The following is a 27,563-nucleotide window of genomic DNA, read 5'->3' as shown; positions in this document are numbered from 1 at the left end:
ACCCTGCTGGAGCCCCGCCCCCTCTGAGTACTTACCTACCCTGCTGGGGCCCCAGGTTCACAGCTAGGCGGGCCAGCCCCAAGCTGCACTGTCCAGATGTAGCCCAAGATCCTGTGTCACCTTCATGTGGTGGTGGGTCCTCAGCTCCCTGTCTATAGATCTGAGAGGTTCAGCCTGTAGAACTTGCCTCCTCGTCCTGTCCTTCTCCTGGGCTGCCCGAACACCACCCCGAGTGTTCCGTCTGTTCCCTGAGAGACGGTCCCTTGCGTTTTCACTTTGTGTTGGTTCAGATGTCATTTAAGAAACTTCTTATGCAGAACTGGGTGATCCTTGGCTTCTGTTTCAGCCTAAGAAAAAGCTACATCTGTGGGGCCAGGATGCCTTGTCTTTGGGGCCTTCATGGTTGGATGATAGACTGACTTTTTCACTGGAAGCCTCGTGGGGGAAGATATTACCCTGTAAAGGGTCCTCCAGGCCTGGAACTCAGGCACTCAGAAGGCAGAGGCAGGAGGATGAGGAGTTGTGAGGCCTATACTTTTTCTGTCTGGGGTGTAAGCGTGGCTAGATGCCATCCATGTGGGGCTGAGCAGGCTGGGGCACTTGCGAGGTGTTCAGAAGAGTGACACATATCTGTCTGCTCTGCCTCTCACGGAGGCGTGCAGACCTTTCTCCTGCTTGGGGAGGGGTGGGCTCTAGTGTCTGGGCGTCTTTCCTCTGTCACACAGGCTTTGTCTCTGCCTCTTTCCTCTACTCAGCTGGAGTCTGCTTGCCTTTGACTCCTTTTGTGTTCTTGACATCACTGTTCTCTCTCCTTTCCCATCCCCTGCTGTGCTGCAGTGGGGTTGGAGCAGCTCCCCTGTGATCACCTGCTACGTTGAGGGCTTGGTTTGGAGTCTAGGCAGACAGAACTGTGCCATCCTGGTGTTTACTGGGGATTCCAGCATACTGCGGCCCCAAAGACCGGATTCTTCCCCTAGTCTAAACCTTCCCAGTTAACAGGTGCAAAGTGTCTTCCTTTCCTCCTCATCAGGGCCTGACTTCCTGGCTGGCCAGCTTAGACAGCCCTGGGCCAGGCAGACCCCCTGGGCTGAAAGCATGTTTTGTTCCAGCAGAACAAAGATACTTACGAACCCTTCTGCAAAGTTCCTGTCATCACATCCTCCAAGGAAGAACAGAGGCTTATAGCGACATCAAATAAGGTGTGCCAAGGCTGGGGCGGTGTGTGAGGGTGTGGGTGTCTGTGTGTACCTGTGTGAGTGTGTGTGTGTGTACTGTGTATGTGAGTGAGTGGCTGTGGGCCTATGTGTATGCGTGTGGGGGTGTCTGCATTGTACCTGTGGGGGTTAGAGGGTGTCGGTGTGTACTTATGTGTATGAGTGTGGGAGTGTGTGTGTGGGGAATATATGTGTATGTTGGGGATGTCTGTGGCATGGATATAAGGGGTGTCTGTGTGTACCTGTGTTTGGGGTAGGGTGGGGTGAGGCAGTACCCAGTGCCTGTGTTTTGAGATAACAGGCATTCTGAGTGGCAAACCCCATGTCACTTGTTGCCCCTGGGACATGTAGCAGCCCTCTTGTAAGCTCTGCTGGCCTGTGCCCACTCTCCTCTTTTTTTCCCACACAGCCAGCAGTAAAACTGCTCTACAACCGAAGCAACAACAAATACTCCTACACCAGGTAAGCGCAGCAGGCTTTGCCTGTCCCTTCACACGGCCTGCAACACACCTTAGCTGGGTAGGGAGGTGGGGAGCAAGGGGGAACTTAGAGATGGGTGGAGGTCACCCGTGCCATAAAAGCCACTGTTTCCTGTTGTACGGGTCCACACCCAGTGAGCGGTGTCCCTCATCTTCCCGGCCGCCGGAGGCTGCCAGCCTGCACTGTGTGTCTGTGGGTTTCCCTGGTTCAAGCATGCCGTGTGACAGAAGATCTGCATCCTGTGACTGATCCCTGCCTCACTGCCTCACTGTAAGGTTTGCAGGGTCTGCGCTTCCTGGAGTACCATCAGTCATGCCCTTACGGCGACCGCTGCTTTGTCGCTCAGCACGGGTGCTTGGGTTGTTTGCGGTTTCTGACGATTATAAATGCAGCCGTGAACATTGTTCAGGGTTGTGTGGACATCCGTGCTTCTGTTTCTTGGGCCTGTGACTCTGGTTCAGTTCCGGGGACTGGGCTGTTAGAGCAGTGCACCCACGGCAGTGGATGTTTCTAGAGGGCCCTCTGGCTCTCAGAACACGCTCTGTAAATGAGCAGCTTGAGGGACGGAGAGAGATAACAAGGTCATCAAGAACCCACAGACTGACCAAGGGTCAACAAGTCTTCCTTGGGCATATGCACCTCACGGGGCCTGGCAGGGAAAGGGTAGGGTGGCTCAGGAGCTTGCACCCAGCAGCTCTGTGGTCGGTGGTCTTCTTAGGTGTAGGTAGGGCAGATGTGCAACCATGGGTTAGGGGCACAGCCCTTGGGCCACAGCTGTCCCTGAGACCCCGCTCTGTCATCTGTACATTATGGACTTGGACAGTGTCTTTGGGCTTTCATTTCCTTTCTCGAGCAGTAGGCACTACGGTGCCTTTCTCCAGGGCTCACTATAGGTAGAGATAGAGAGAAGGAGCTGGGAGGGCTCCGCCCGTTGCAGGAGCACTGGTGGACGGCAGCGGCTGTCGCAGCTGTGCTCACCCTCCACGATGCTCTCCTGCAGCAATTCTGACGACAATATGTTGAAGAACATCGAACTGTTCGACAAGCTCTCCCTGCGCTTTAACGGGAGGGTCCTCTTCATAAAGGATGTCATCGGGGATGAGATCTGCTGCTGGTCCTTCTACGGCCAGGGCCGGAAGATCGCTGAGGTCTGCTGCACCTCCATTGTCTACGCCACCGAGAAGAAGCAGACCAAGGTAAGTGCCGTGCTCACGGCAAGAAGGAGGGGTGGAGGTCAGAGAAAGGGGCCGTTCTGCTGACCTTGGGTGAGCACAGTGGGCCGTGCTCCCGGCTCTCTCTGGGCAGTCTGGCCAGACTCAGGTTTGCTCTTGCACCTGGGTGCCCCGCTGCCAGGGCCCTCTCCCTCTGGCATCTCAGTTCTTTCTGACCACCGGTGCTGGGTCACCCTGCTCCGGGTGGCAGGACTCTGCACCAGCATGGCCTCATCAGAGCCCACTGGTCAGAGGCCTGTGCTGCCTTCCAAAGCTGGCCCTTGACTCCCTTTGGCTATCCCCTGTCTCTCCCTTCTGCTGACCCAGATCTGTCTGGTCTGATGTAGGCCCTACACGCCATTGCTTTTTAGAATTATGATGTGTAGGTGTGTATGTCTGCGGGTGGTCTCTGCACGTGAGTGCCGGTGTATCCGATTCCCTGGAGTTGGGAGCCAGAGCCCAGTCTGCTGTCAGAATCACACCTCTCTGGGCTTGCTTGCCCACCCTTCTTGGACTTGGGTGGCTTCTCTCTTTCCCGCTCTCCCCTTGCTGCATATTCTGTCATTTCTCTCTCACCTTAAGAGAAATGGACATTAATTTTGCCACAAGCAGATTGCCAAGGTTCTAGTCCCCTGTGTGTAGGCCCTCAGTCACTTGATGGGGTTGCTCTCACCCCTGAGGCTTTGGGAGATGTGGGTTCCATGGGATCCTGGAGCTGACAGAACATTGGAACTAAACTTGGGTTGTCGGGCTTGGCACCTTTCCCCTCTGGGCCATCTCACTGCCTCTGATGTGTTCCCCTCTGGGCCATCTCACTGCCTCTGATGTGTTCCTCTCTGGGCCATCTCACTGCCTCTGATGTGTTCCCCTCTGGGCCATCTCACTGCCTCTGATGTGTTCCCCTCTGGGCCATCTCACTGCCTCTGATGTGTTCCCCTCTGGGCCATCTCACTGCTTCTGATGTGTTGTTTTGGGGTGTCTGGCTGTTGCCATTGGGATGTGGGTCACAAATGCTACCCAGCCTTGGGATTGATGCTCTTGTGACTGTTCTAGCTTCGGCCTCTCACCCCTGCTGTCTGTCTGGGTGGTGACTGTCCCACTGCCGGTCTGTGTGAGTTTAGGAGCAGATCCTGCCCCTGGAGTAAGTCCAGGGACTCAGGGACAGCTTCTGAGGCCCTCTGCCATCACTGCCCAAGACCTTCACTGTCCTGGGCTCACTCATCACACCTGCCCAGAAAGCTGGGACTTTGCTTCTTCCCAGGTGGCCGCCAGCTCCCCTGCCTTTCATTCTCCCACCCGCTCCGACCACAGCCCTCACCTCCATCCCCTGACTCCCCACCCCTGCCCTAAGGAAGATGTCACCTGAGGACAGGCTCTGCTTGCAAGCATGGGGCTGCACTGTGGACCCGGGACTGCATTGTCAGCATAGGAGCTGGGCAGCCTGAGGCCCTGCTGAGAATGCAGGCTGAGGTGGTGGCCCTGTCCAGCCTGCTAACCTTCTGCCCTGTATTTTGTGGGGGCACAGGTTGAGTTCCCTGAAGCCCGCATTTATGAGGAGACCCTGAATATCTTGCTGTATGAGGCCCAGGATGGCCGAGGACCTGACAATGCACTCCTGGAGGCCACGGGCGGGGCCGCTGGACGCTCTCATCACCTGGACGAGGACGAGGAGCGGGAGCGGGAGCGGATCGAGCGAGTGCGGAGGATCCACATCAAGCGCCCAGATGACCGGGCCCACCTCCACCAGTGAGCAGGCCAGCAGCCTGCCCTCCGCCCGCTCCTGCCCCGCCCCCTCAGACCCTGGGCAGGCTTTGGGCGGCTCCCACCTCCCCTGGAGTCTGAGACACTTTTGTAACAAGCCAGATGATTATTTTGATATTTCTTGACAAAGTGGATTGCTTCTGTGTTGACCCAGATGTGCACCCCTTCTGAACACGCTGTGTCTGAGGGCCCCACCCCTCGTGAGAGCCTGGAGCCGGCCTTTCTGGGCTCTCGGAGGAAAAGTATGAATGAGTTTGGCGTGTTTGTGAGAACCTTTGTTGCAGTATTTATTTTTGTGGGTGTTGACTACCTACTAGGGCTTCTTAGGTGACACTCCCTTAAGGGCTTACTGTGGCAGCTCGGGGACTGTGTAGTTGGCAGCCAGCCACCCAGGTGTCCTTGAGCCCTGGCCCGTGTGCTCTGAGCAGGCGGCGCTATTGCTTTCCTGGGAGTCGGCTCTGTGTGCGGGTTTTGTACTACAGCTCCCTGGTCAGCAGTGGAAGGGGGATGAAATGTGCTTCGAGCCTCTCCCTGGTCCCTTGGTGTGGCAGGCACACTGCCAGGCCAGGGAGCAGACCCAGGAAGCTGCAGCCATTGCTGCTTTAAGGGTCTACTTGTCTCTGCATGGCTTCTTTTCTCAAGGGGGTGCCTTGCCCTGTGGTTAGGAACCGTTTGGCAGAAGACACTGGCTCCAGGTCAAGACACCACTGAGTTCGCAGCCTGACTCAGGCGGTTTCCCTGCTGCAACCCTGCAGGTTTTGTGTCTGTCCAGAATAGAGGGGGCGTGCAGATACCTTTGGATCTTGTTTGTGATTCCGGGGATGTGTGTGACTGTTGGTGGGGACGTGAGACTGAAGGGCGCAGGCGCTCGGGACAGACCCCAGTTACCTCTAGTCTGTGCTGTGCAGAGGAGTCGTGACTGAAGGGTGGTTGAGGAAACTCACCAGGGTTAGGTGAGGGCGGCGGGGTGGGGTGGCTGCTTGATAAAGGATGTGTGGCTATTTTTAGACCAAAGGTATTAAGTGGGTGATGTCTGACACATTTTACAGTTGCTGTTTTGCGATGGTTTGTACGGCTCACTTTGTACGTGGCAGTTGTGTACCTTCTTCTTGTATCTGACAGCAAAGCCTCTTAGAAATATTCAAACAGTCCCGACTGGATCGAGGAACCATGTGCGGGGGAGATGCTTTGTACATAACGGTGTGGGGTAAACTTTTGTATTAAGAGCCAAGAAAGGGAGCTTACAAATCACGTTTCCTAAGTTTTTATACTGTTTGTTAAACGTCAGCCCTGCCTGGTGGGTTCACCTTTTCTAGGAAGTTAAACTGAATGTCCTGGTGTTTTCTATAGGAATGGACAAGCCATGTATACACTGTTTAAATGTTCCTGTGCAGAATGACTTAGCGGCACAATCTGACTTGCCTTGGCCTCTGGCCTTCCGGGTCCTGTTTTGGCAGCTCTCTCTACCTTCCTCTAGCCTCAAACCTTGTGCCTGTAGCTTTGTACTTCAGCTCCCAGCGATGGGAACAGACCAAGCGACCATTCCATGGTGCCTGATCCCGCTGGCAGCTGAGTCCAGTTAGGGCCTGACCCAGCGTCGGTCTCCAAAGCTCTGCTTCCCGGTTCCAAACACGGGAGTGAAGGCAGTAGTCGGCACTTCTAGTTCATCTAGCGTGTCGCTGGTGTAAAGAGTGAACTTTTTTTACTGCACGCTAAGGGCTCACGATGAAAATAAATCAGAATAGCTCTTTGTTCATGGTAACCAAGTTCAATGTTTGTGGGGTCCGCACCCCTGGCAGGCTCCACAGAGCTTCCTGTCGCCTGCTGTGGAAGATGGGCTGCTTGACCTCCCTGGAGGTCGAGATCCCATTCAGGGGCCATACCTGCTGCTCAGGGCTCCCCAGAGTGCGTGTGGGTTAGCGGGCTCCACCCACAGCCCCTGGTCACGGAAGCACCTTCCTGCCTCTGCTGAGTTTTACAGGTGCTCACTCTGTACGAGCATCTGTAGACACGTGTCAAATAAACTCCACTCTGCTTCTACTCACACCGTGGCTGGTCTTTCCGAGACGCCTGGCTCAGTCATGACTACCACATCCTACCTCAGAGTTGGTCATTCTCTCTAGCGCTTAAGCACTCAGCGGAAGCTGAGGGAGGGAGGGGCTTCTGAAGGATTGGGGTCGGGAATCCGGGAGCCTAGCCCAGTCCCTGGCAGCATGTGTCATGTACAGCAGAGTTCACATTGTGCATCTTGACGAGATCGCCTTTACTCCTGTGTCTCGGCAGCTTGTCAGAGGTACAGAACCTGCCACCCACCCTAAAATGACTCCTTGTGTGCACCTAAATTGGGTTCTACTAGGGACAGGGGATGACTCTAGGTTGGCTCCCAGGAAGCGTTTGGATGCAGTGCCACCCGAGAGAGACCTGGCTTTGCCATAGCACAGGCTCCTTGATGCAGCCGTTCTCCAGGAGCCGCTACACTGGCCTTGAGCACGGGTAACTGGAGCAGGTCCGTGCTGGTTCAGTGCTTGCCTCAGCTGGAGCAGAAATAGTGACTGTGGAGGGCAAGGCCATCCTCTGTCAGGTCTTCTTCCCTGCTGACACCTGGGGAGAGGAGCACCTGGCTTTAGAGCCCAACCATCTGCCCTGGAGGAAGCAGCTACCACCGGGATCCCCTCTACCTCCTAAGGGAGCAGCCAGGTTAGAAAGTGGTACAGAGAGACCGACCCGTCAACATCTTCTGCCTTGGATAGGCATGGGGGATGATGGACTGGGTGGCCACAGAGTCCAGGCAGCTCCTCACAGCACTAAAAGATCACCTACTTCTCATTCAAAGTAACCACTTTCTTTTACTTGTCCCTGAGGGGACGGAGGGTAACTATGCTGCAAAAGGCACTTGTGAACTATTTATACCTGCAAACCTGTTTTACATATAGATAAGTTATATAAACTAAATGTATACAGAAGATAACATTTCATGGTTTCCACCCCCGTCTGCTTTGCACGTTCACTTCCTTGCAGCTTGGCAGGACACATCCTCACCCTGCTGCGACCAAGCGAGGACGGTGAGGAGACCTTCTGACTGGCGGGTACACACACGAGGCAGCAGGTTCAGATCTGAACCTCCTTAGACTCGGACCTTTTCATCTTGGCTGGGTCCTGAGCACAAGGCAGAGCCTTTATGAGCCAGCAGACAGACAGCTGGGCTCTTGAGAATGACAACCATCTCCTGTGACCCTCTGGTTGGTGACACCCACCCGCCTGTCTTTCAAGTACCATTTTGTGGCTCGCTTCCAGAGTACCCGTCGGGACTGCAGGGGACGGTCAGTTTTGGCTCACACTTCCCGCAGGCAGCCACTCACCACTCTTAAGTGTCCGTTTTTATCCTTATAGACTTGGTCTTCCTCTCCAGCCTCAAAAACTATCGTGCCTTCTCTCCCAGGGCCGACGTGGAACTGTAGGCTTAAAAGGCATCGAGTGATGGGTTACTGACACCCCCTTTAGTCTGCAAGAGAAACTCCCTTCCTCGGGAAGCCATCCCGCTTTGTTTCACTGTTGGCTATCATCAGAAGGCTGCCCTCACAAGTGGGGCCTCTGTAGTCTCAGTCCAGCAGTCTGGCTCTCTAAAGGGCCATGTGATGTGTTTATAAGAGCGGCCTGCCCTGTTCCTGCTCACAGCCACCCCAGGAGCCCATCCTCCGGGCTCCATCAGAATAGATGCACTTTTAAGAGTCCCCACCGGCTCTCTACCCTACCTGTGAATTCACCCGTCAGGGGCAGAGAGCAGGAGTCCTCACAGTCTCCCTTGGCAGCCTTGCGCCTCGGGAACACTGGGTAGCCCGAGCTTGCTTGCCTTGCGTGGGAATAGAACACTAAGGGGCTGCTCCACCGTCACTGAGAGGATTGAGTTCTCTGCCTCAGCCGATTCTCTCACCCCCTAAAGAAACCAGCCCTTCTGCTGAAGCACCAGTACCGCTGCCAACCCGCCACAGCGGTGGCAGACCCGCACCCTCTGGGCACACAGAACGTCAGCACCCCCTTTGAAAACTGAGGAAGGAGATGGTGACAGATGTTCCCTGTGCCCAAGATTGGGATGGAGACAGGAGTGCTCTTCACTACAGAGGCACAGTGCGGCAGTCTCTGGCACCTCCCAGTCCCTACTGAAGGACTCCCTTTGTGCAGGAGGCAGGTGGGACTCACGCCAGCAGCCCTGTCACAGTGGATAAGCCCCTACCTTCCCTGGACGACACGGACGACATGCTCCTTCTTAACCAGCATGGCGAGCTTAGTGGCTGCCTCAAATATGTGTTCACACTGCAGGATGATATCCCCCTGTGGAGAGAGAGGGGTGACAGTGAGTTCCAGATGAGTGGTTTGAATGCAGAGGTTCTGCAGCGTTCAGCTCAGGAAAGCGAGCTGCTGTTGCCAAAACCATTGGGGGAGGCCGGAAGGTATAGTTACCTTTTGCTGTTTGTCCGCTGGTGAGACGTGAATGACCAGGATTCCATCACTAAGGCTGCTGATGGAGACACCTAAGACAGATCCAGAGTCTGGCATTAGTTTAAAAAAAAAAGGGGGGGGGGGGGGGTTGGGTGGTGATAGCCCAAGCCTTTAATCCTAGCACTCAGGAAGCAGAGGCAGGCGAATTTGCTATTTCAAGGCTAGCCTGGTCTACAGGGCAGCCAGGGCTACACAAAGAAACCCTGTCTTGGGAGGAAAAAGAAAAACAAAATGAGGCCTGTGGAGATGGCTGAGTTTGGGTACCTAGCACCCACACAGAAGTGAGATATACTGTGCACATCTGTAGCCCAGCATTAGGCTGGGGTGGGCCAGGGAGGTACATCCAACTGAGCTCCAAGGCTCAGTGCGTGACCCATCTCAGAGAGGCGGGGGAGGGGGAGAGGGAGGGAGGGAGAGAGAAGGGGGGGGGGGACCCATCGAGACTGCCCAGCACTCACTCACCTCTCAGGGCCGAGTACTCTATCTTCTGCTTGATTTTGGAAAGTTCCACCACGTATGCCGACCTCAGCGTGAGGAGGAGCTGCCGCTGCCGCGCCTTAAAGCCTTTCCTGTCATACTTGATGACCGGGACACCATACTGCAAGGCGGCTAGTGTCACCAGGAGGGGAAGGCCGCCTCACCCAAGGGCCGGGGACAGAGCCTTTCTAACTCAGCTTTAGCGGAGTCACCCTGGATCTGGAAGAGTTCCGTCCTGGGCTCTGCCTTCCTACTCGGCCCCTTGAGGAAACAGGCCAAGGCTCCAGCCTCCCAGGGCTGCACTGAGAGGCCAGCAGAGAGGAGAGCGTACATGGTTCTCTTAGGCTCTCCTGCTGGTTTTCTCCAGAACCAGGCAAGTGACAGTGGCCACCAAGCACATACATGAGCAAGATCCCCTCACTCAGCCCTCAGTTACCCCACAAGCCACGTAGGATCGGAAGCAGTGACCTCCTCCTGGCCACTGTTGAGAGACCATGGTCAGGACTGAGGTCATCAGTTCAGTGCTCCCCACCAACATGGGGTCTCATGCTAAAGGTCCTGGCTACAGTTTCATAGGGAAACAAACCAAGATTGTTTGGGGATGACAGACAGAAGACAGTAGGCAGTAGGCTTCTGTTGGCAAACACTACTTGGTAATGTTGGTTAATGCCCAGAGTGCATTAGGATGGGGGGAAAGCCCTAATGAACGTAGCTGTACCCTGTGTTTAAGCAGCACTTCCAGACACTCATGGGGAAAACACGCCCTGGCCTCAGACATAATAAGGGTCTTGGTGGAGGCCGTACCTGGATTTTCTCACTGCCGAGCACTTGAAGCACTTTGGGATTTATCTTGCCTTCATCTAGGGAGGGAACCAGAACAGCGGGAGTCACCACCAGCCTTCTGAGGAAGGCCTGCTGCGGGCTGGGTCTGTGCTCCTTCCCCTGAGGCTCAGCTGAGGAGAGGGTCCCCAGCCCTCCCAGAAAGCACGCTCACCCAGCCGGCTGCTGGCAAACGGCTGGTTTAAGCTCTCTGCATAGCCTTCCTTCCTCCCCCGGAATATCTCGCTCGTGACCACCTTCTGCTGCATCTGTAACAACAACAGGTCAGAGCATCCAGCAGGCGGCCCTGGGAAGTTCAGACAGGAGCTTACGCAACGAGCTACACTATGGCTTACACTGGTAGAGAGGGGACTGACACTTTGAGGGTTCCTTATTCCTCCCAGGGTGGAGGTTTCAGAGCTTCAAGGACCACCTCTCCTAAGTCAGCTCTGTAACTCCAGCCCAGAGGCAGCCTGGTGCCTGCTGCTTGTGTTTATAAATAAAGCTTTACTGGGACACAGCTGTGGTGTTCACTTTTACCTGTCTGGCTTCTTGTCATAGCATACAGCCTAGAAAGCCTCAAAGATGGAGTCTGCAGCCCTTCACAGAAAACCCTACAGGTAAGTGTCCTCTAGCGCAGGGAATCCTGCCTCTCGAACTACAGCCCCCCCACCCCAGTCTGTTGTCATGGTAACATAGGGACGCTGATGGGAGCTGCTGAAGTTCCTCTGCTGCTCCACGAGTCATGGGAATAGTGTAACCCTCAGCTCCTCGGTAGCTCCTCGGTAGCCGGTAAAGTCGACTTAGTGCTAATAGTCTGGTCCCCTGCCACCGTGCAGATGCCACACATCTGTCCTACCATGGCTTTCCTCTCGGCTGAGATCCCACGGCAGTACTTCCGAACCAGGTTCCTCACGCACATCCTCCTGAGCAGATTGGAAGCCTGTGTGGAGAACAACTCCTCTCTCACTCCCCCACTCCCTGCCTTGGGCTGCGACACCCCACATGGCAGCTCTTTAGGACATGGTATCCAATCAAGTGAGACAGCAGCAGCTTACATTCAAGACCGTGAGCCCAGTCCCTCCAGCAGGTCAGCACTGCTGAAGGAGGTTTTGCCAACTTGGGTATGATTAGAGCCACTATGGGTGGTGGTGGGGGGGGCTGTAGAAAGGAGACTCGGCATCTTACACAGTAGGGCTTCAGTGGAGCCCAGGAATCTTGCAGTAGCTACCACCATAGAATAGTTCTCAAGCTGTGGGCTTTGGGCTGTGACCCCTTTGGGAGTCAAATGACCCCTTTCACAGGGGTCACCTATCAGATATCCTGCTTATCAGATATTTACATATGGTTCATAACAGTAGCAAAACTACAGCTACGAAGTAGCAACGAAATAATTTTTATAGTTCAGAATCACCACAACATGAGCTGCACAAAAGGGTCACAGCATCAGGAAGGTTGAGAACCACTGTTCTAGAACATTCTTTGTGGAAATCACGGCAGTCACTTAGCTTCAAGACTGCTACGTCGTGGTTGGAACCTATCCAGAGCACTCTCACATATCTGCAATCTCAGGGCTTGGGATGCTGGGGCCCAAAGTTTACAAATCCAAGGCCAGCCTGGGTTACGTAGTAACAACCTGTATTTTGAAAAGGCTCTGTCTAAGCAGGTGTCTGTTGGGTTTATAACCCCTGCTGACGGATGCTGAGGTACGCCATTCCTTCTGACACACACTTGCAAATAAAGACTTAGAAAAGCAGCCCTGTCGGCTACCGGTGCCCACGCCACCTGTAACATCAGCATCCCAGTTCAGACTTACATTTTCCAGGATGCCCGGAGGTCTCAGCCAGCTCTTGTCCAGCACGTTCTTCGGCACATGGTAGCGGAGATTCAGGATGTAGTTCTTCCTCACAAGCACGACGAACTCCTCGTTGTCAGGACAAAGGGGTTTGTCACGGTTGATGAAACCCTTGACGAATCTAGAAAGGAAAGTGACAGGAGGGTTTACACAGGCACACAGGCCGGGGACCCGTAATGCGGCCACCCCACCACACCTGCCCCAGCAGTGTGCTGTGTTCCACCCACACTGCTTTCTCTTTGAACTAGCTTGAGTTGGTTGGCAATTTATAAATGAGCAGCATGAAGCTGGAAAGATGGCTCAGTGGTTAGGACCACTGGCTGCTCTTCCAGAGGTCCTGAGTTCAATTCCCAGCAACTACATGGTGGCTCACAACCATCTGTAATGGGTTGGATTCTGATGTGTCCGAAGACAGCTACACTGTACTCATCCATATACTAAATAAACCTTTATTTTAAAAGTAAGCAGCATTACATAAAAGCCAGGCTTCAGCTTCCTCTGAAGAGGAAGGCTGGCTGGCTACACAGCTGGGCTCATGTCCCCTGGGGGGGGGGGGAATCAGTGACAGCTGGCCTCAGTGGCCTGTGCCTCCAGATTGCCTGCAGTCAGTCCCCACAGTATCCTGTCTGATGACCACTTATGAGACTCGCTCACTCTCGCCGCCTGGCTCTGGAAGTCACGTGACTGAGGGAGCTAAGAGCAGTCAGTGACACTGAGACCTAACAGGTGGGATCCAGAGCAGAGAGACAGCTGAGTTCCCAGCACGCTCTGAGAGCAGAGCTTTTCTGTATAAACCAAGACCACAGCGAGAGAGATGGCTTGGTGCCTTTGCTCTCAGTCAGGAGGACTGAAGTTCCTTCAGATCGGAGCTCCCCCGGCAGGCAGCTCACAAACAACTAACTCCAGCCCCAGAGCGCCAGCGCCTCTCTGGAATGCACCCACACCCATTTGCGTAGGCACGTACACTTGCACACACTCACACACATAACTCATTCCTGCCCCTTAAAAAACAACCACAAAAACCCCACCAGGCCCATGACCATACTGCAGTACGCCGGGCCCGGGGTGCTGAGACCTTACCTGCGTATGATCTGCACCGCCCACTTCCTCCTCTTGATCTCCTTCCGAGCCAGGACTCCACGCCAGTGGGCTTCTAACTTGGTGGCTGGAAGAGTCCACTGCTGCCATTAGAAGGCAGAACATTCACACAGTGGGCTTTCCCACTCTGCACATGTCAGCCCACTAGAGGGCTCCACTGGTCCCAGAGGGTTGCAAGCGAGGGGTGCATGCCATACCTGCAACTCAAAGCCTGCATGTACTGACAGCAGAGGCTGGGAACCTTTGCAGAAGCTCAGAGTTACAGGAGGGGCCCTGCTGAGGCCCTCCAGTGCTGACTTTCAGTTGCCACATTCAAAGATGGAGATTCATAAACAGCAACATGAAAAATTAGCTCCTGCTTGTCTCCATGTTTTGTGTGTATGTGTCTGTCTGTCTGCCTGTCTGTCTGCCTGTCTTGCCTGTCTGTCTGTCTGTCTCTTTGGGTTTTCAGAATGCATTTTCTTCCCCCAGAACAGCAGTGTTTCTTTTGGAGAGCAGGCAATTGGAAATCACACATTCCAGCACTCAGAGCCCGGGGCTGGCAGACTGTGGTCGGAAGAGCAGCTGCCTGTTTATATAATAAAGTTTGATATCAACCCAGTTACATCCATTCTTTTACATATTGCCTAAAGCAATCCTGAGGCAGCAGCGGCAGAGTTGAGTAACTTCGGAGACTGTAAGACCCACAGATTAGAAATGCTCCCTAAATCTCTGTCCTAAAGGAATAGTATACAGCTTTGAAAAGAGGCAAATAGCCGGGCAGTGGTGGCGCACGCCTTTAATCCCAGCACTTGGGAGGCAGAGGCAGGCGGATTTCTGAGTTCGAGGCCAGCCTGGTCTCCAGAGTGAGTTCCAGGACAGCCAGGGCTACACAGAGAAACCCTGTCTCAAAAAAAAAAAAAAAAGAGGCAAATAGGTCCTGGTTGAATTTCAAAAACAATTCAGAAAACAGAACTAGCCACAAAATACCAACGGCTGCCAAACTAGGCTGTTTAGTGACATCCATAGATGGTAAAACTAAAGAAAAATGTAGTAAGAATGAAATTCAAGAAAAGGTCTAAGAAATGTGGGGTCGGAGCATTGCTTGAAAATATGACTCCAGAGGAGTTAAGTGATATGTAAAACTTTCAAGAAATCCTCTTATGGACTGGTGAGATGGCTCAGTAGTAAAGTGCTTCACTCTGCAAGCACAAGGACCTAAGTTTGAATCCCCAGTACTCCCTCCCCCCAAAAAAGCTGGGTATGGATTATGCTTACGATCCCAGGGCTAGGGGACAGTAGAGGCAGAAGGATCTCTAGGACTTGCTAGCCATTCTGGTGAAGTCAGTCATCCCCCTGTCTCAGAGAAGAGAGAGAGAAGATGCCCAGCATCGGCCTCCAGCTTGCACAAGCACACATGAGCGTGTGTGCTAACGGACACACATACCTTATTTACATGTGGGCGTGTAAAACTTGTGCATAGGACCGGCCTAGGCACTGCGTTCCCAGAACCAGGCCCGAGGCAGCCCCAGACAAAGGTGTAAGGAAGGATGGACAGGGGAAAGGCTCGTCACACAGCCCTTACCTGCTTGCCTCTTCCTCACGTATTCCCTTCTTCCTAGGCAGCCTTTGTATGTGGCCTGGATTCTTGACACTTAAAATAAAATGAAAGTTTTGGTGAACTGGCTTCTAGGCCTTTGATCGTGATTACCAGAAGCAGGACTGACCTCCGGAGTGGGCCCCCGAGAGCCTGCAGTGGAACCATTCTCGGGAGCTAAGAGTGTTGGAGAGACTGGAACAGCTGCTTCCATTAGACCTGGCTCCCAGACGCCCTGCGGTTCTCTTGCCTTCCACGGGGTGAGGAAGAGGCTCACTGTTTGGTGCTCAGTTCACAGCTCATCCTCACAACCCATCCACAAGGCAAGGAAGGACATGGGCATCAGGCTCACATGGAGATGTCTCATGCCACCAACACTGAGCGGCGTGAACCCCAAAACACCCCACAGCTCTGGCCTTCATCACCCCCTCCACATAGTGACTGAGGACCAGAGGCCATGTTCATGCGGACCTAACCTCCTCCCCTCCCCCCTACCCCAAGCCTAATAAGCCAGTTCCTGCAGTTCAGCCAGGTGGGTGGCCATGGGAGCCTGCTGCTGGAGAGGTAACTCAGTGGCAGAGAGCGTGCCTAGCATGTACAACTGTCAGACCTTGAAACCGGACAGGTCCAAGTTCAAGCCCCCGGCTCTGCTACTGATCAGCTATGGTTCTCAATAGCCTCACAGAGCCTCTGTGTCTCAGCTCCCCTGAATGGAGCAGCTGTGACCATTCACAAGCTTGTTCTGGGAACACGACTGTCAGTGTACAAGGCAGAGAGCAAGGACCCCTTAGATCTGCAGTTAAAGAAGTACCTGGTCCCCCACCCTGTCCTGCCCCAATCCAACCCTGTCACTTGCATTCACAAACACACCCTGGCTGTGGGTTTGAAGGCACACCTGTTGTCATCAGACATGGGCAAGAAGTGGTGAAGCCTGTACTGAGGTCCCCCGTGACTTTACTCTTCAGCGTACGTGAGGGTGCTGGCACAGAATGAGACGTGCAGACACGTGATGTCCACATCTGCCCTCGGAGCCCATCAGGTCAGAGGTGTCCCCTCATAATCTCATAGTCCTGTTTCTTTATCCCTGGTTCTTAAGTGATACCTTCTGACACATCAGGCAGCCATGTTTAAGGCTTTTCTTTCCTTCTCCCTGGCTAAATGTGTTCATAGCTCTTGAAACTGGGACAAAAAGAATATCATACCTAGTTGATGTTTACTGAATTCAAAGGCATCTTCAGTAGCAAACAGGGTCCTGGGGAAGCGAATGAATATTTTGGTTCTAGAAGCAAAAAGAAACACAATTATCGACTGGTCGGCTGCCACCTATGATGGCTGAGTAGTGTCCCACCCCCAATGCATGTCCAGCCAGAACTTTAGAATGTGACCTTTGGGGGAGGGGTGGAGGGAGAGGTGGCTGTCTGCAGATGTGCTTAGAGTATGGTAGAAGGAAGACAGTAGGTTAGAGTAAATCCAGTCCAGCATCCTCTTAAGAGCTAGGTTGTGGGACGCTAGCAGGCAAGAGTGATTCTACCAGCCAAGGAAGGCCAGGAGCTGCCGGAAGAGCTTCAGGAGTTGGCTGACGACCTTCAGACAGAGCCTGGCCTGCCTATGCCTTTATCCTGGACACTGGGCTGTGAGAGAATGCATTACTGCTCCTGTGACTTATTACACAGCCCCACAGATCTGCTGTGCAACCTGAAGTTGCTCGCAGTTACGCTTCTGGGCATTCAGGCAGGGTAATATGGGGCCTCGCCTGTGCCAACTACACAGCACCTTGTGCTGGAGACTTCCCAGAGCAGCTGCTGAGGGGGCCAGCAGCATACCATGCCCTGGGATGCCAAGTCCGGGGCTATAGAATGTATGGGCAGTTCTGATGCTAAGGTCCTGTTCCCCAGTTGGTTCTTGATCTGTCAGTAAAGAAAGCCATGGGCCAATTGCTGGGCGGAAGGAATAGGCGGGACTTCCAGGTCCCTGAAGAAAAAAGAGATAGATGCAGGGAAGGTGAGGAGAGTTTGCCAGGCTTCTGATGGAGTAAAATTGACCAAACATGAAGTCTTGGGTAGAGCAGGGGCCTGTGGCTGCTCCTATAGGTAAGAGTTGTCAGGGATGTTTAGCAGGGACTAGATGTATCTTAGCAACTAAAGTTTAGGGCAGGTGGGAGGAGCAGAAATAAGAATATTATTAAGGGCACGCTTTTCCAGGTGTGACATAGTAGCGCCCAGCAATTGTATCCAAAGGCAAGTTGAAAAGGAAAGACTCTGTGTGTGTGTCTTTTATTCTTGGGTTTAAGGGAAGTTGGGTGGGGCTGGTAGCACAGCCCATTCCCAGAGCTTAGGCAACAACAGAATGAGGACAGATTCGTGTAGCCCTCTCGGGGATGAGGATGGATGAATGAAGCTGGAAGAGAGAGGCCAGCTGTGCAGACCATAACTGACAGGTAGCTCACTGGTAGATCTGGAAGCAGGAACCCCTGAAGCAGGCAGACCCTGCTGTCTGTGAACTGCTCCTCATGTGGCCTTAACATGAGGCAGCCATGCCTTGTGACCCTCACAGTACAGAAAGCCATCCTGGCTCATCCGACTGAGTACCTGAAAGCATTCCACTCACAGAAAAGCTCTCTGCTCCAGGATACCACTCCCTCTCAGTGGAACCCGATGTTCTAGAATACCATTATGAGATACCAAGGATGAAGCAAGGTGAAGCCAGCATTCTGGGTGGTGCTGTGCTCATTTGAGCAGTGAGAGACACTAGGCCAGCACAGGCAGCGCTCCATCTTGGGCCCCTCTTCATTTTGTAGGCAGAGGCTCTGCCTAACCATGGGGCCAGCCTTAGAACACCTGGCTTCGGACCATGCTTCTCCTTGTAACATACTCAGCTACATTTTAACTTAGTGAGTAGAAGAATTCATTGGCTTGCAAACTATGTCTCCAACGAGGTAGTATCCTCATGCCCAACTCCTGGTCTGGCAGCCATAGCACCTGAGAATAAGGATTTCTTTTTTAAAGATGTATTTATTTATTTAAGGTGTATGAGCACACTGTAGCTGTCCTCACACCAGGAGAGGGCATCGGATCCCATTACAGATGGTTGTGAGCCACCATGTGGTTGCTGGGAATTGAACTCAGGTCCTCTGGAAGAGCAGCCGGTGCTCTTAACATCTGAGCCACCTCTCCAGCCCGAGAATGAGGACTTTGAGTTTCTTTTATCTCCCAATTCAATTGAGCAGATCTCAGTGAGAACTTTGCAGATGACAACACTGTACCTCCATGTCAAAGTCTGAACACATGGGCTCCACACGGATTGGCACATAAGCATGAGCTGTGACAGTTTGGGGTTTCCAGGCCACTTACTTTCCTAACTTGTAGTCCTGAGGTTGGTAGCCAATATACTTGACCAGCCGCTCGACGCCCTCTCCTGGGGGTCCACGCCAGTGCGGCCAGGTGTCTGGGCACAGTGACTTGTACCTGTCAGGAATGGAGAAGGACATAGAGAAGCCACCAGGACACCCTACACTGCCCTCCACACACCCCTGGAGACCTCCTGGATCCCCTTGAAGTGTATCAGCCAAGGTACAGTCACCTCAGCAAATACAGGGCAAGAAAGGGGATGAGAGACAGGGGCTCACACAGCCGAGCCCTTGCCGCACAGTGAGCCGAGTGACTCACTCTCCTAGGTGTGTAGCCGAGAGCTGCATCCCGTGTCCACAGAGCCACATGCAGTACTGTCTATGACGGCCCAACGTGGGGCAGCCAGCCAGGCAACAGATGTGCTCAAGCATGGGGAGGAAAAGTGACATGCTTGGTTTCATGTGAGCATGTGTGCATGCATGCATGCATGTCGGAGCATGTTTACATGTGTCTAGACATGAGGGATGTGTACCCATGTGCTCTGTGTGTATGTGTGTGTATGGGTGGGTGTGTGGGTGTGTGTGTGTGTAAGGCGGATGCTGGGTGTCTTTCTCAGCTGCTCCTCACTGTTCACCGAGGCAGGGGCCCTCACTGAACTCAGTCTGCTGAGTTGGCGAGTCTAGGGAGCCCGTTGGCATGGGAATCCCATCTGACTCCTGAGTGCTGGGGTTACACGCTGGCTGTTAGACCCGCCTAGCATTTATGTGAGTACATGCTGGGGATGAGAACTCTGGTCCTCACACTTGTGCCTCAAACATTTTCTCCCCTAAGCTATCTCCTCCTCCAAGCCTCTCCCATATTCCACCCCCCACCCCCAGACAGGATCTCAAACATTTCTGAGACTTTTTTTTTTTTTTTGAGACAGGGTCAGAGCTTGGTATATAGACCAGGCTAGCTTCAGACTCACAGAGATCTGCCTGCCTTTCCCCTTCTGGGTGCTGGAATTAAAGTTGTGAATTTCCACACCCAGCTGGAAAAAATATTTCTTTCAGAGTAACGTTGGCTCTGGTGTTGGCTTTATCGGGTCCCAGCGCATACCTTCGGGAGTCCCTCTAAAGTCATCCTCTAGCCTGACATGCTCCTGTCTTCCACGGACTTCCCTACACTCAGTCACACATCCCTCCCACCAGAAAATGAACTGCCTTAGGACAAGGAAGCATACCCTGCCCATAGGGGGGCCCAGGAGGCACTCAGAATACCAGCAGGGAGAAGGGGGCATCTGGGGTGCAGTGGGGATCGACCTAAGACATAAGATGAGGGATAACCGTGGCCTCCCAAGATCCTCACTTGATGCCAGGTTAAGAAAACCAGATACGGACAGCATCAACGGCAGGTAGACAGCAGGCAGTGGAGGGTTTCCCCAGAACCACAGGGAAAGGGCAATGAAAAATGCTCTGTGGTCCCTACCATGCTTAAACTCAAAAGGAAGCCTCATAATGGTCCGAGACAGCCATCTTGATGTATGAAGATGGCCACTTTCCGATGCTCACCCAAGAACGCCCTGCCATCGTTGTAGAGCGGCCAGGTGCCGCCCCGTCCCCAAAGAAGCTGCTGTGGGTGTGGCATTAAACCTTTATAAACACCGGACGCTTTAATCCCTGCTGTGAGTAAAGGGATAGGTCACATCCGTGAGGCCCGGGGAGAATTCTGACCCGTCTGGGGTTTCAAAGCCAGTGCCTTCAGGACACGGCCACTCTTTTGCCCAATGCTCTTCATAGCCCAGGACAGAGGCACTAACCCTTAGGGGTCTGGATGGGCAGTGCGCCCCCTTGGCGGCGGCTCTGAGTACTGCAGGAAGCTGAGTTAAGTGAACTCAGCAGAAAGGGTCCTGGTTTTGCAGGAAAACCAATGTTAGTGTGTTCTGTTCTCACGGCCCTTGCAATTTGGATCTAATCATAGCTCCCTAGAGAATGCCACCCTATGGACCACACTGTCTCCCAGAGACCAGCTTAAAGGACTGGGGCTCGACAGACGCAACTCACCTTTGCAGGAAATGCTCGTACTTGCGCCTGTAGGCGAAGCCAGCCCGCCGCACACGCAGGTGCTCCATTAGCCCCAGATACTTGATCTGATGGCTGATGAGGAAGTCATCAAATCTGCCTTTGGAGAAATAGAAGAGAGTGACCGGAAACGCTCCCTCGGCTCCGTTTAAATCGAGGCTCTGGGCTGCTCCAGGCTCCGCCAAGCCACGGGAACCTGTTACTAAGCTTCGGCTGTCTTTCTTAGGTAGAAGGATTTGGTAGGGAATTCTCGTTTCTCCGTATAAACAGTCCCAAGGTCCGCTGATGTGGCTGGGACTCTCAGGAAGCAACAATTGGCGGAAGGGCTTACTGTTGCTACCTCCCCAGGGAAGACACGGCTCCAGGCCCTGTCACCCTCTTCTCTAGTATGCCACCTGCCTGGGTCGTGGAAGAAGAGTTTTTAGAAAGTGGCCGAGTCACACAGATTTAGGGGAGATTGCTTACAGTTGTAAGGAACTCTCCTGTCATCTGTCACTTTGATTCCTGTTAACTTGGACACCTGCCTGGCATCTCTAGGCTCTGAGCAGAGCGTCCTCCAGAGCATCAAAGGCGTCCCTCTTAATAAGTCTAGCGTCTAGTGTTCTTTTCTCTCTCTCTCTTTGTGTGTGTGTGTGTGTGTGTGTGTGTGTGTCTAGCCTGCTCCTGCGCACAAGCCAGCTCCCACCCCTCTTCAACCTGGCTCTGCCTCCTGACCCCATCCCTCCTCAACCTGGCTCCACCTGCTGACCCCGCCCCCAGTCTGTCTTCCTCCTGACTCCGCCCCTCCCCAACCTGGCTCTGCCTCCTGACCCCACCCCTCCCAACATGGCTGCCTCCTGACTCCGCCCCTCCCCAACCTCCTGAGATTAATCATGGCCAGCCCTTCTCTATAAGTTTACTTTTTAGTGTGTGTGCATGCACACGTGTGTGTGTGTGTGTGTGTGTGTGTGTGTGTGTGTGTGTGTAAGAGTACAACCTCAAGTCTTAGTCCTCACTTTCCATCTTGCTTCAGATAGGATCTCCTGTTGTTTTCTGAGGTGTACTAGCACACCAGGTTAGCCACCAGCTAACCAGGGATTCCGTCTCTGTCTCTCACCTCTCCATGGGACCACTTGTGTTAGGAGCACAGATTACTATGTCTGGCTTTATGTGGGTTCTAGGGATTCGAACTCAGATTCTCATGCTTGCAAAGCAAGCGCCTCACCCACTGAGCCATATCCCAGCCCCCTATTGTTTGAGAAGGGAAAGAGCTCCTGTCCAAGGAGAAGGCTGTGGTGGGTTTGGAGTTCTTGACCATGGCCACGCTGCTTTGCTTCCCCCATCCCGAGCTCAGGGCTCAGTGGGTGGGTAACTCACTGGGTTCCTTCCTCTCATTGGGCTTGATGCAGCGGATGTAGGAAGGCTCCTTGGAGATGAGAATTTCCAGGAGGCTGCTCAGGCTGTTCTTAAACTGAGTCCCAACCTATGCGGTGAGAGGACACATTGAGAAGACCCCTGCTTCCTGCTGAACTCTGAAGACAGAACACAGCACAGGCACAGTTGCCTCCATCCCCCAAACCGCCAACCCCAGGCCAGAATTCTGCTTATTCCTGTTTTGCCCAAGGCCTGGAGGCTGGAAATGGCCTGTTTTGGGAAGGCCAGGTCCCAGTGCTTTGGGGTCATCGGCTTCTCAGGCACATGAAGATTTTCCTAACTAAAAGAGAGTGGGACGAAACACGGAGAAGCGTGTAGACAGAGGCTGGGGCTGTTGCTGGGGAGAGCGCCGTGTGCAAAGACGCTAGGTTTCCCGCTCAGCATCAGCCAGACTCTTGGCTCAGGAGCGCAGCCACAGTATTATGACTGAGTCCTGAGGTGTACTTCAAAGGCCCATGCCCTGAATCCGTGGTCCCCAGTGCAGCAGCTTTTACAGTGAGCGGAGGGCTCTGACGTCATCAGCAGAGTCAGAGCCTACTGGTGTGGGGGTTGATGGGCTCTTTAAAAGGTGGGGCCTCCTGGGAAGAAGTACTTCACTTTGAAAGCTGGATTTACCCCCAATCTCTCCACACACCTTCTCTGCTGCGGTGCTCTGTGCCTCCCACAACCAGAAACGAAATCAACGTTTAAGGCTTTTTTCCTCAAAGATTTTGTCACAGGGCGGGAAAGCTGGCTCACACAGGCCCAGCATCTTAAGGAGCAAGGCCACCACTGGGTCCAGCCCACTGTCCCTAGGTCCAACTCTATTTGACAGTATTTCCTCACATCCTTTAGCTCCGAGACTATAACCCCTTAAGGGCAAGGAACCCCCACCCTACACCCCTACACCCCCACACCTAGTACAGCTGTCTGCTCTGGTTTGGTTAATGTCTGAAAAGGAGTGAATTGATACAAAGTTTACACATGCTTTTTGTAGTTTTCTGTGAGAGGAGAGAGTAGTCACTGTTACCCTATGATGTTTGTTCCCTCACTAAATTCACACCAGCAGCTCTCTCTCACCCACCGTGGGTGGTCGCCTCCGATTTTCAAGCTCCGCCACCAGGAAACATTCCCTCAGGATGCTATTCTTGGAGCTGCACAGCACCTGCGTGAAGAGAGGCCACACTGAACTCGCTGCTGTCCTGAATCCTAGAGGCCATCAGGGAACACAGAGCCGCCTGCTCAATGGATAAAATAGATACTCCCCACCACAGGGGAGTAGGAAGAGACACAAAGAACGACATGGGGAATGAGGGGCTAGAGCCGTAGATTGTTTTCTCCTGTAGTGAGACCCTGGGTTCCACACCCAGCACTGCCAAAGAGCACAGGACCAAATGCCACGGCCTCTGCCTTGGGTGCTTGAGGAGGCGTCTAGTTTTCTGTAACGTGATTAAGCAAGAGTTGTCTCCAGCCCACCTTAGTGCTGGGGAGTAAGACAATCTATGAACAATCAGTCCTAAGAAGGCCGGAGAGCCAGCGTGCAAGGTGCCGTGCCCTGCTATGCAGGGGAAGGGAACGGAGAACACACAGCCTAGCTCAGCCACTAGCGGGGGGACTCAGAACCCGGCAGATGTCCGCTCTCAGGAGACAGACATGGTGCAGTGAAGCCAAGACTCTGTATTAGCCGGTCCTGCTTCATTAATCTCTGAAAATAATCTACTATAAGGAAAATGTACCCCTTTTTATTCTTGTTTATATATATGTGTGTGTGTGTGTGCATATATATCTTATATATATGCATATACATATTTTGCCTTGTTGGAGACCTTGTTTGAGGAGGTGTGGCCTTGCTGGAGGAGGTGTGGCCTTGCTGGAGGAGGTGTGGCCTTGCTGGAGGAGGTGTGGCCTTGCTGGAGGAGGTGTGGCCTTGTTGGAGTGGGTGTGTCACTGTGGGTGTGGGCTTGAAGACCTTCATCCTAACTACCTGGAAGTTAGTATTTTGCTGGCAGCCTTCAGATGAAGATATATATATATATATATATATATATATATATATATATATGGCCTTTTAAAAAGATTTATTTATTATACATATTATATATTACTTATATATGATATATGACATATATCATATATATTTATACATATTAATATATCTTTATTAATATATATTATGTATATTTTATGTACAGTATGAATACTCTGTAGCTATTTTCAGACACACTAGAAGAGGGCATCGGATCCCATTACAGATGGTTGTGAGCCACCATGTGGTTGCTGGGATTTGAACTCAGGACCTTTGGAAGAGCAGTCAGTGCTCTTAACCACTGAGCCATCTCTCCAGCCTTTACTCTTACTTATAAATCACACTTGGTGCCTTGCATATGCTCAACCCCAGCTCCAGTCCACGACTCCATCACCACCATCTTCCTCCTCTTCTAATCTTCATTTTACGTTTTTCTTTTAGACACTTGCATTAGCTAGCCAAGGCTGGCCTGAAACTCAACATCCTCCCATTTTCCTCTCTCAAACACTGGGTTTACAGGTGTATGTGCCACCACCTCTGGGAGAAGTCCTTAATTTAATCAAATTGAGACATATAAAATAAGTCCTCGTATTTATCTAATAAAATCTCAGTCAGCTTTAAAACAGGAAATTCTGTTGTTTTTCCCAATTAGGACCTCATGCGGTTCGTGGCTGCAAACTGATGTGTAGCTGAGGGACAGCTTCAAACCCCTGGCCCTCTTGCGGCTACCTCCTGGGTGCTAGAGAGGATTATAGGCTGCCTGTAGTCCCAGTTGAGGACATAATCCACGGACAAGAAAGTTCCAGAAAACCCAAAGCCAACGTCCACTTTTGCCTCACCGTTAGCAACATGTGGGGGTGAAGATTCAGACTTACCTCCTTCAGGTGTCTATAAAGCAGATCATTGTTTTTCTCCAAGAATCCTGTTTCAAAAATAAAGTCTCAATCAATGAAATCCCACACTGACTAATAGCTAAGACATATCCTGATGCGGTGGTTTGTATATGCTCAGCCCAGAGAGTGGCACTATTAGAGGGCGTGGCCTTGTTGGAGTGGGTGTGACCTTGTTGGAGGAGGTGTGACCTTGTTGGAGGAGGTGTGGTGTTGTTGGAGTGGGTGTGGCCTCATTGGAGTAGGTGTGGCCTTGATGGAGTGGGTGTGACCTTGTTGGAGGAGCTGTGGCCTTGTTGAGGTGGGTGTGACCTTGTTGGAGGAGGTGTGGCGTTGGAGTGGGTGTGGCCTCATTGGAGTAGGTGTGGCCTTGTTGGAGTAGGTATGTCACTGTGGGCATGGGCTTCAAGACCCTCATCCTAGCTGCCTGGAAGCCAGTAGTCTCCTTCAGATGAAGATGTAGAACTTTCAGTTCCTCTTGCACCATGCCTGCCTGGATGCTGCCATGCTCCTGCCTTGATGAAAATGGACTGAACCTCTGAACCTGTAAGCCAGCCCCAATTAAATGTTGTCCTTCTAAGAGTTGCCTTTGCCGGGCGGTGGTGGCGCACCTCTTTAATCCCAGCACTTGGGAAGCAGAGGCAGGCGGATTTCTGAGTTCCAGACCAGCCTGGTCTACAGAGTGAGTTCCCGGACAGCCAGGGCTATACAGAGAAACCCTGTCTCAAAAACCAAACCAACCAACCAACCAACCAAACAAAAGAGTTGCTTTGGTCATGGAGTCTATTCACAGCAGTAAAACCATAACTAAGACCCCTGGTGATGTCAGAGGTTGCACAGGGTTTCCCAGCCTTTGCAATACTGAGATGGGCTGGATCCTGGCAGAGAGCTGTGAGCTGCGCTGGGGGAAACACCCCGGCCTCCACTCACACTAGAAAGACACTCTTTCTGCAACGATCCACATCAGACAGAGCCAGACCTCACGGGGAACACTTTCCCTGTGTACCCCAAGAGAGAGTCAGACGTTCTGGGTGAACACCCTCCCTGTATAACTCTAAAGTGCCAGGTACTCTAGGGGACAACTTCCCAGGCTGAGAGCCAGGTCCTCAGAGGGAAGTTTACAGCAGGCTGTTGTATGATGTGTGGCCTTGATTCAGTGTGACCCAGTAGTAATGACTGTGACCCATAGAGATAGTGGGAGGCGCTGAACCCCAGGAAGCGAGCTGAGACCATGTGACTTTCAGCCCTACTGACAAAGGCAAACAAATCCCCCTGGTGTCCTTTCCCACTCTCTGGTGCTTTTCTGGTTTTGTTGCTTAGTCGAGACAAGGTCCTGCCATGCGGTTCTGACTGGCCTGCAACTGGCTCTGTAGACCAGGCTAGCCTCGAAATATAAACCGAATCAGAATCATCTCAACAGAAAGCCGATCTATTCTTCTTTTTTAAAAGTGCTCTGCACTGCTTTGCATTTAAAGGGGGGGGGAACCCTTAAAATGTATTCTGTTACTTTAAAAAGATTCTTTCTGGGGTTGGGGATTTAGCTCAGTGGTAGAGCGCTTGCCTAGCAAGCGCAAGGCCCTGGGTTCGGTCCTCAGCTCTGAAAAAAAAAAAAAAAAAAAGACAAAATAATAAAAAGATTCTTTCTGGTGCTTTGAAAGATACCCATCAATAAAAAGAAAGTGTTATGCTAGGAAGCTTTTGTGAACCCCAAAAGTCCACCGAGGAGTGGATTCAGGCAAGCATTTATAGAGACAAGAAGGGGGTATCTAACCTGGCACACATCTGACTGGGGGACCGTTATGGCCTTTAACATAGTTGGCTGGTGCTAGGAGCCAAACCATAAACTTAACTTCTGCTTTCCCAGTTGGTAGTGGTTAGAAATCGAGGTGTCAGGGGCAGGCTTATAACCCGGGGGTACAGATTTGTTGGGGAATAACCTGGCTAACATGGAGTCTAAACCTAAAAGATCTTGTCTCTCAAAATGTCAGTTCTCAGAACTGGGGGAGATACTAGCAAATTCTATATCTGACAAAGGTCTAGTGTCCATAATATATAAAGAACTCTCATGATTCAACAATAATTTTTTTTTTTTTTTTTGGTTTTTCGAGACAGGGTTTCTCTGTGTAGCCCTGGCTGTCCTGGAACTCACTCGGTAGACCAGGCTGGCCTCGAACTCAGAAATCTGCCTGCCTCTGCCTCCCGAGTGCTGGGATTAAAGGGGTGCGCCACCACAGCCCGGCTTCAACAATAATTTTTTAATGGGCAAAGTATCTCAATAGGTATTTCTCCAAGGAAGATATACAAATGACTGGCCAGGACACAGAGCATTTGGCATCACTAGCTACCAGGAGAACCACAGGGCAGGTCTCCACACATGCCCAGAAGGCTGCTAGCAGTGCATTGTGGGTGCTGGGGAGGATGAGAAAAAATTAAGACCAAAGCAGTCAGAAGGCTCCTGGAAACACTACGCAGGGACTTCCATGGGACCCAGTTACCCCCTTCCTCTTTATCCACCCAGGAAAATTAAAGCGACCTGGTCATCCCCGCTACTCAGAAAGCTGAAGTAAGAAGATGGCAAGTTCAAAGCCAGCCTGGGCAACTTAGTGAGACTGTCCCTAAATTCTAAAACCTTTCATGCATGCATGGCCCCAGATGCAGTCGCTGGTACTGTGGGGGAGGGGAATATGCAGGCGTATTCCAAGTATCGGTTTTCACCATGGCTAGAAGGAGAAGCACCCCGAGTGGCTACTGAACTGCTTACACAGAGAAGCTTACCCAGAGAAAGGAGTATTACTGGACAATGAAGACGGATGGCACCACGGGGGAAGCTTGAAACCTTACGCTGACGAGGGAAATCAGA

At 52.5% G+C, this 27,563-nt stretch overlaps 2 protein-coding genes across 4 annotated transcripts in view; one reads left to right on the top strand and one right to left on the bottom strand.

The window, feature by feature from the left end:
• Window positions 1–6,710, top strand: part of Kctd10 (potassium channel tetramerization domain containing 10) — a 19,125-nt gene extending 12,415 nt beyond the window's left edge. For 2 of the 3 annotated variants that reach the window (XM_028765473.1, XM_028765475.1), the window contains exons 4-7: window positions 1,110–1,199; window positions 1,624–1,676; window positions 2,695–2,890; window positions 4,431–6,710. In XM_028765473.1, the coding sequence (XP_028621306.1) occupies window positions 1,110–1,199; window positions 1,624–1,676; window positions 2,695–2,890; window positions 4,431–4,655 (564 nt within the window). In that variant the 3' untranslated portion in view covers window positions 4,656–6,710. The remainder of the gene's footprint in view (window positions 1–1,109; window positions 1,200–1,623; window positions 1,677–2,694; window positions 2,891–4,430) is intronic. The other variant, XM_028765474.1, reaches the window with a different exon arrangement.
• A 533-nt stretch (window positions 6,711–7,243) lies between these two features.
• Myo1h (myosin IH) overlaps window positions 7,244–27,563 on the bottom strand; it is a 50,936-nt gene continuing 30,616 nt past the window's right edge. Inside the window, exons 14-30 of the mRNA XM_028765408.1 lie at window positions 24,689–24,735; window positions 22,872–22,952; window positions 21,752–21,857; window positions 20,378–20,495; window positions 18,339–18,452; window positions 16,191–16,267; window positions 14,977–15,045; window positions 13,395–13,479; window positions 12,276–12,435; window positions 11,319–11,402; window positions 10,635–10,728; window positions 10,445–10,500; window positions 9,626–9,761; window positions 9,125–9,195; window positions 8,898–8,995; window positions 8,026–8,125; window positions 7,244–7,267 (exon numbers count right to left, since the gene is read on the bottom strand). Coding sequence (XP_028621241.1) covers window positions 7,244–7,267; window positions 8,026–8,125; window positions 8,898–8,995; window positions 9,125–9,195; window positions 9,626–9,761; window positions 10,445–10,500; window positions 10,635–10,728; window positions 11,319–11,402; window positions 12,276–12,435; window positions 13,395–13,479; window positions 14,977–15,045; window positions 16,191–16,267; window positions 18,339–18,452; window positions 20,378–20,495; window positions 21,752–21,857; window positions 22,872–22,952; window positions 24,689–24,735 — 1,520 coding nt within the window. The remainder of the gene's footprint in view (window positions 7,268–8,025; window positions 8,126–8,897; window positions 8,996–9,124; window positions 9,196–9,625; window positions 9,762–10,444; window positions 10,501–10,634; window positions 10,729–11,318; window positions 11,403–12,275; window positions 12,436–13,394; window positions 13,480–14,976; window positions 15,046–16,190; window positions 16,268–18,338; window positions 18,453–20,377; window positions 20,496–21,751; window positions 21,858–22,871; window positions 22,953–24,688; window positions 24,736–27,563) is intronic.

Source organism: Grammomys surdaster, unplaced genomic scaffold (assembly GCF_004785775.1).
Source record: "Grammomys surdaster isolate TR1022 unplaced genomic scaffold, NIH_TR_1.0 164, whole genome shotgun sequence".
Taxonomy (NCBI): Eukaryota; Metazoa; Chordata; class Mammalia; order Rodentia; family Muridae; genus Grammomys; species Grammomys surdaster.
The sequence above is the reverse complement of the archived record's forward strand: the minus strand, read 5'-3'. Positions and strand labels throughout refer to the sequence as shown.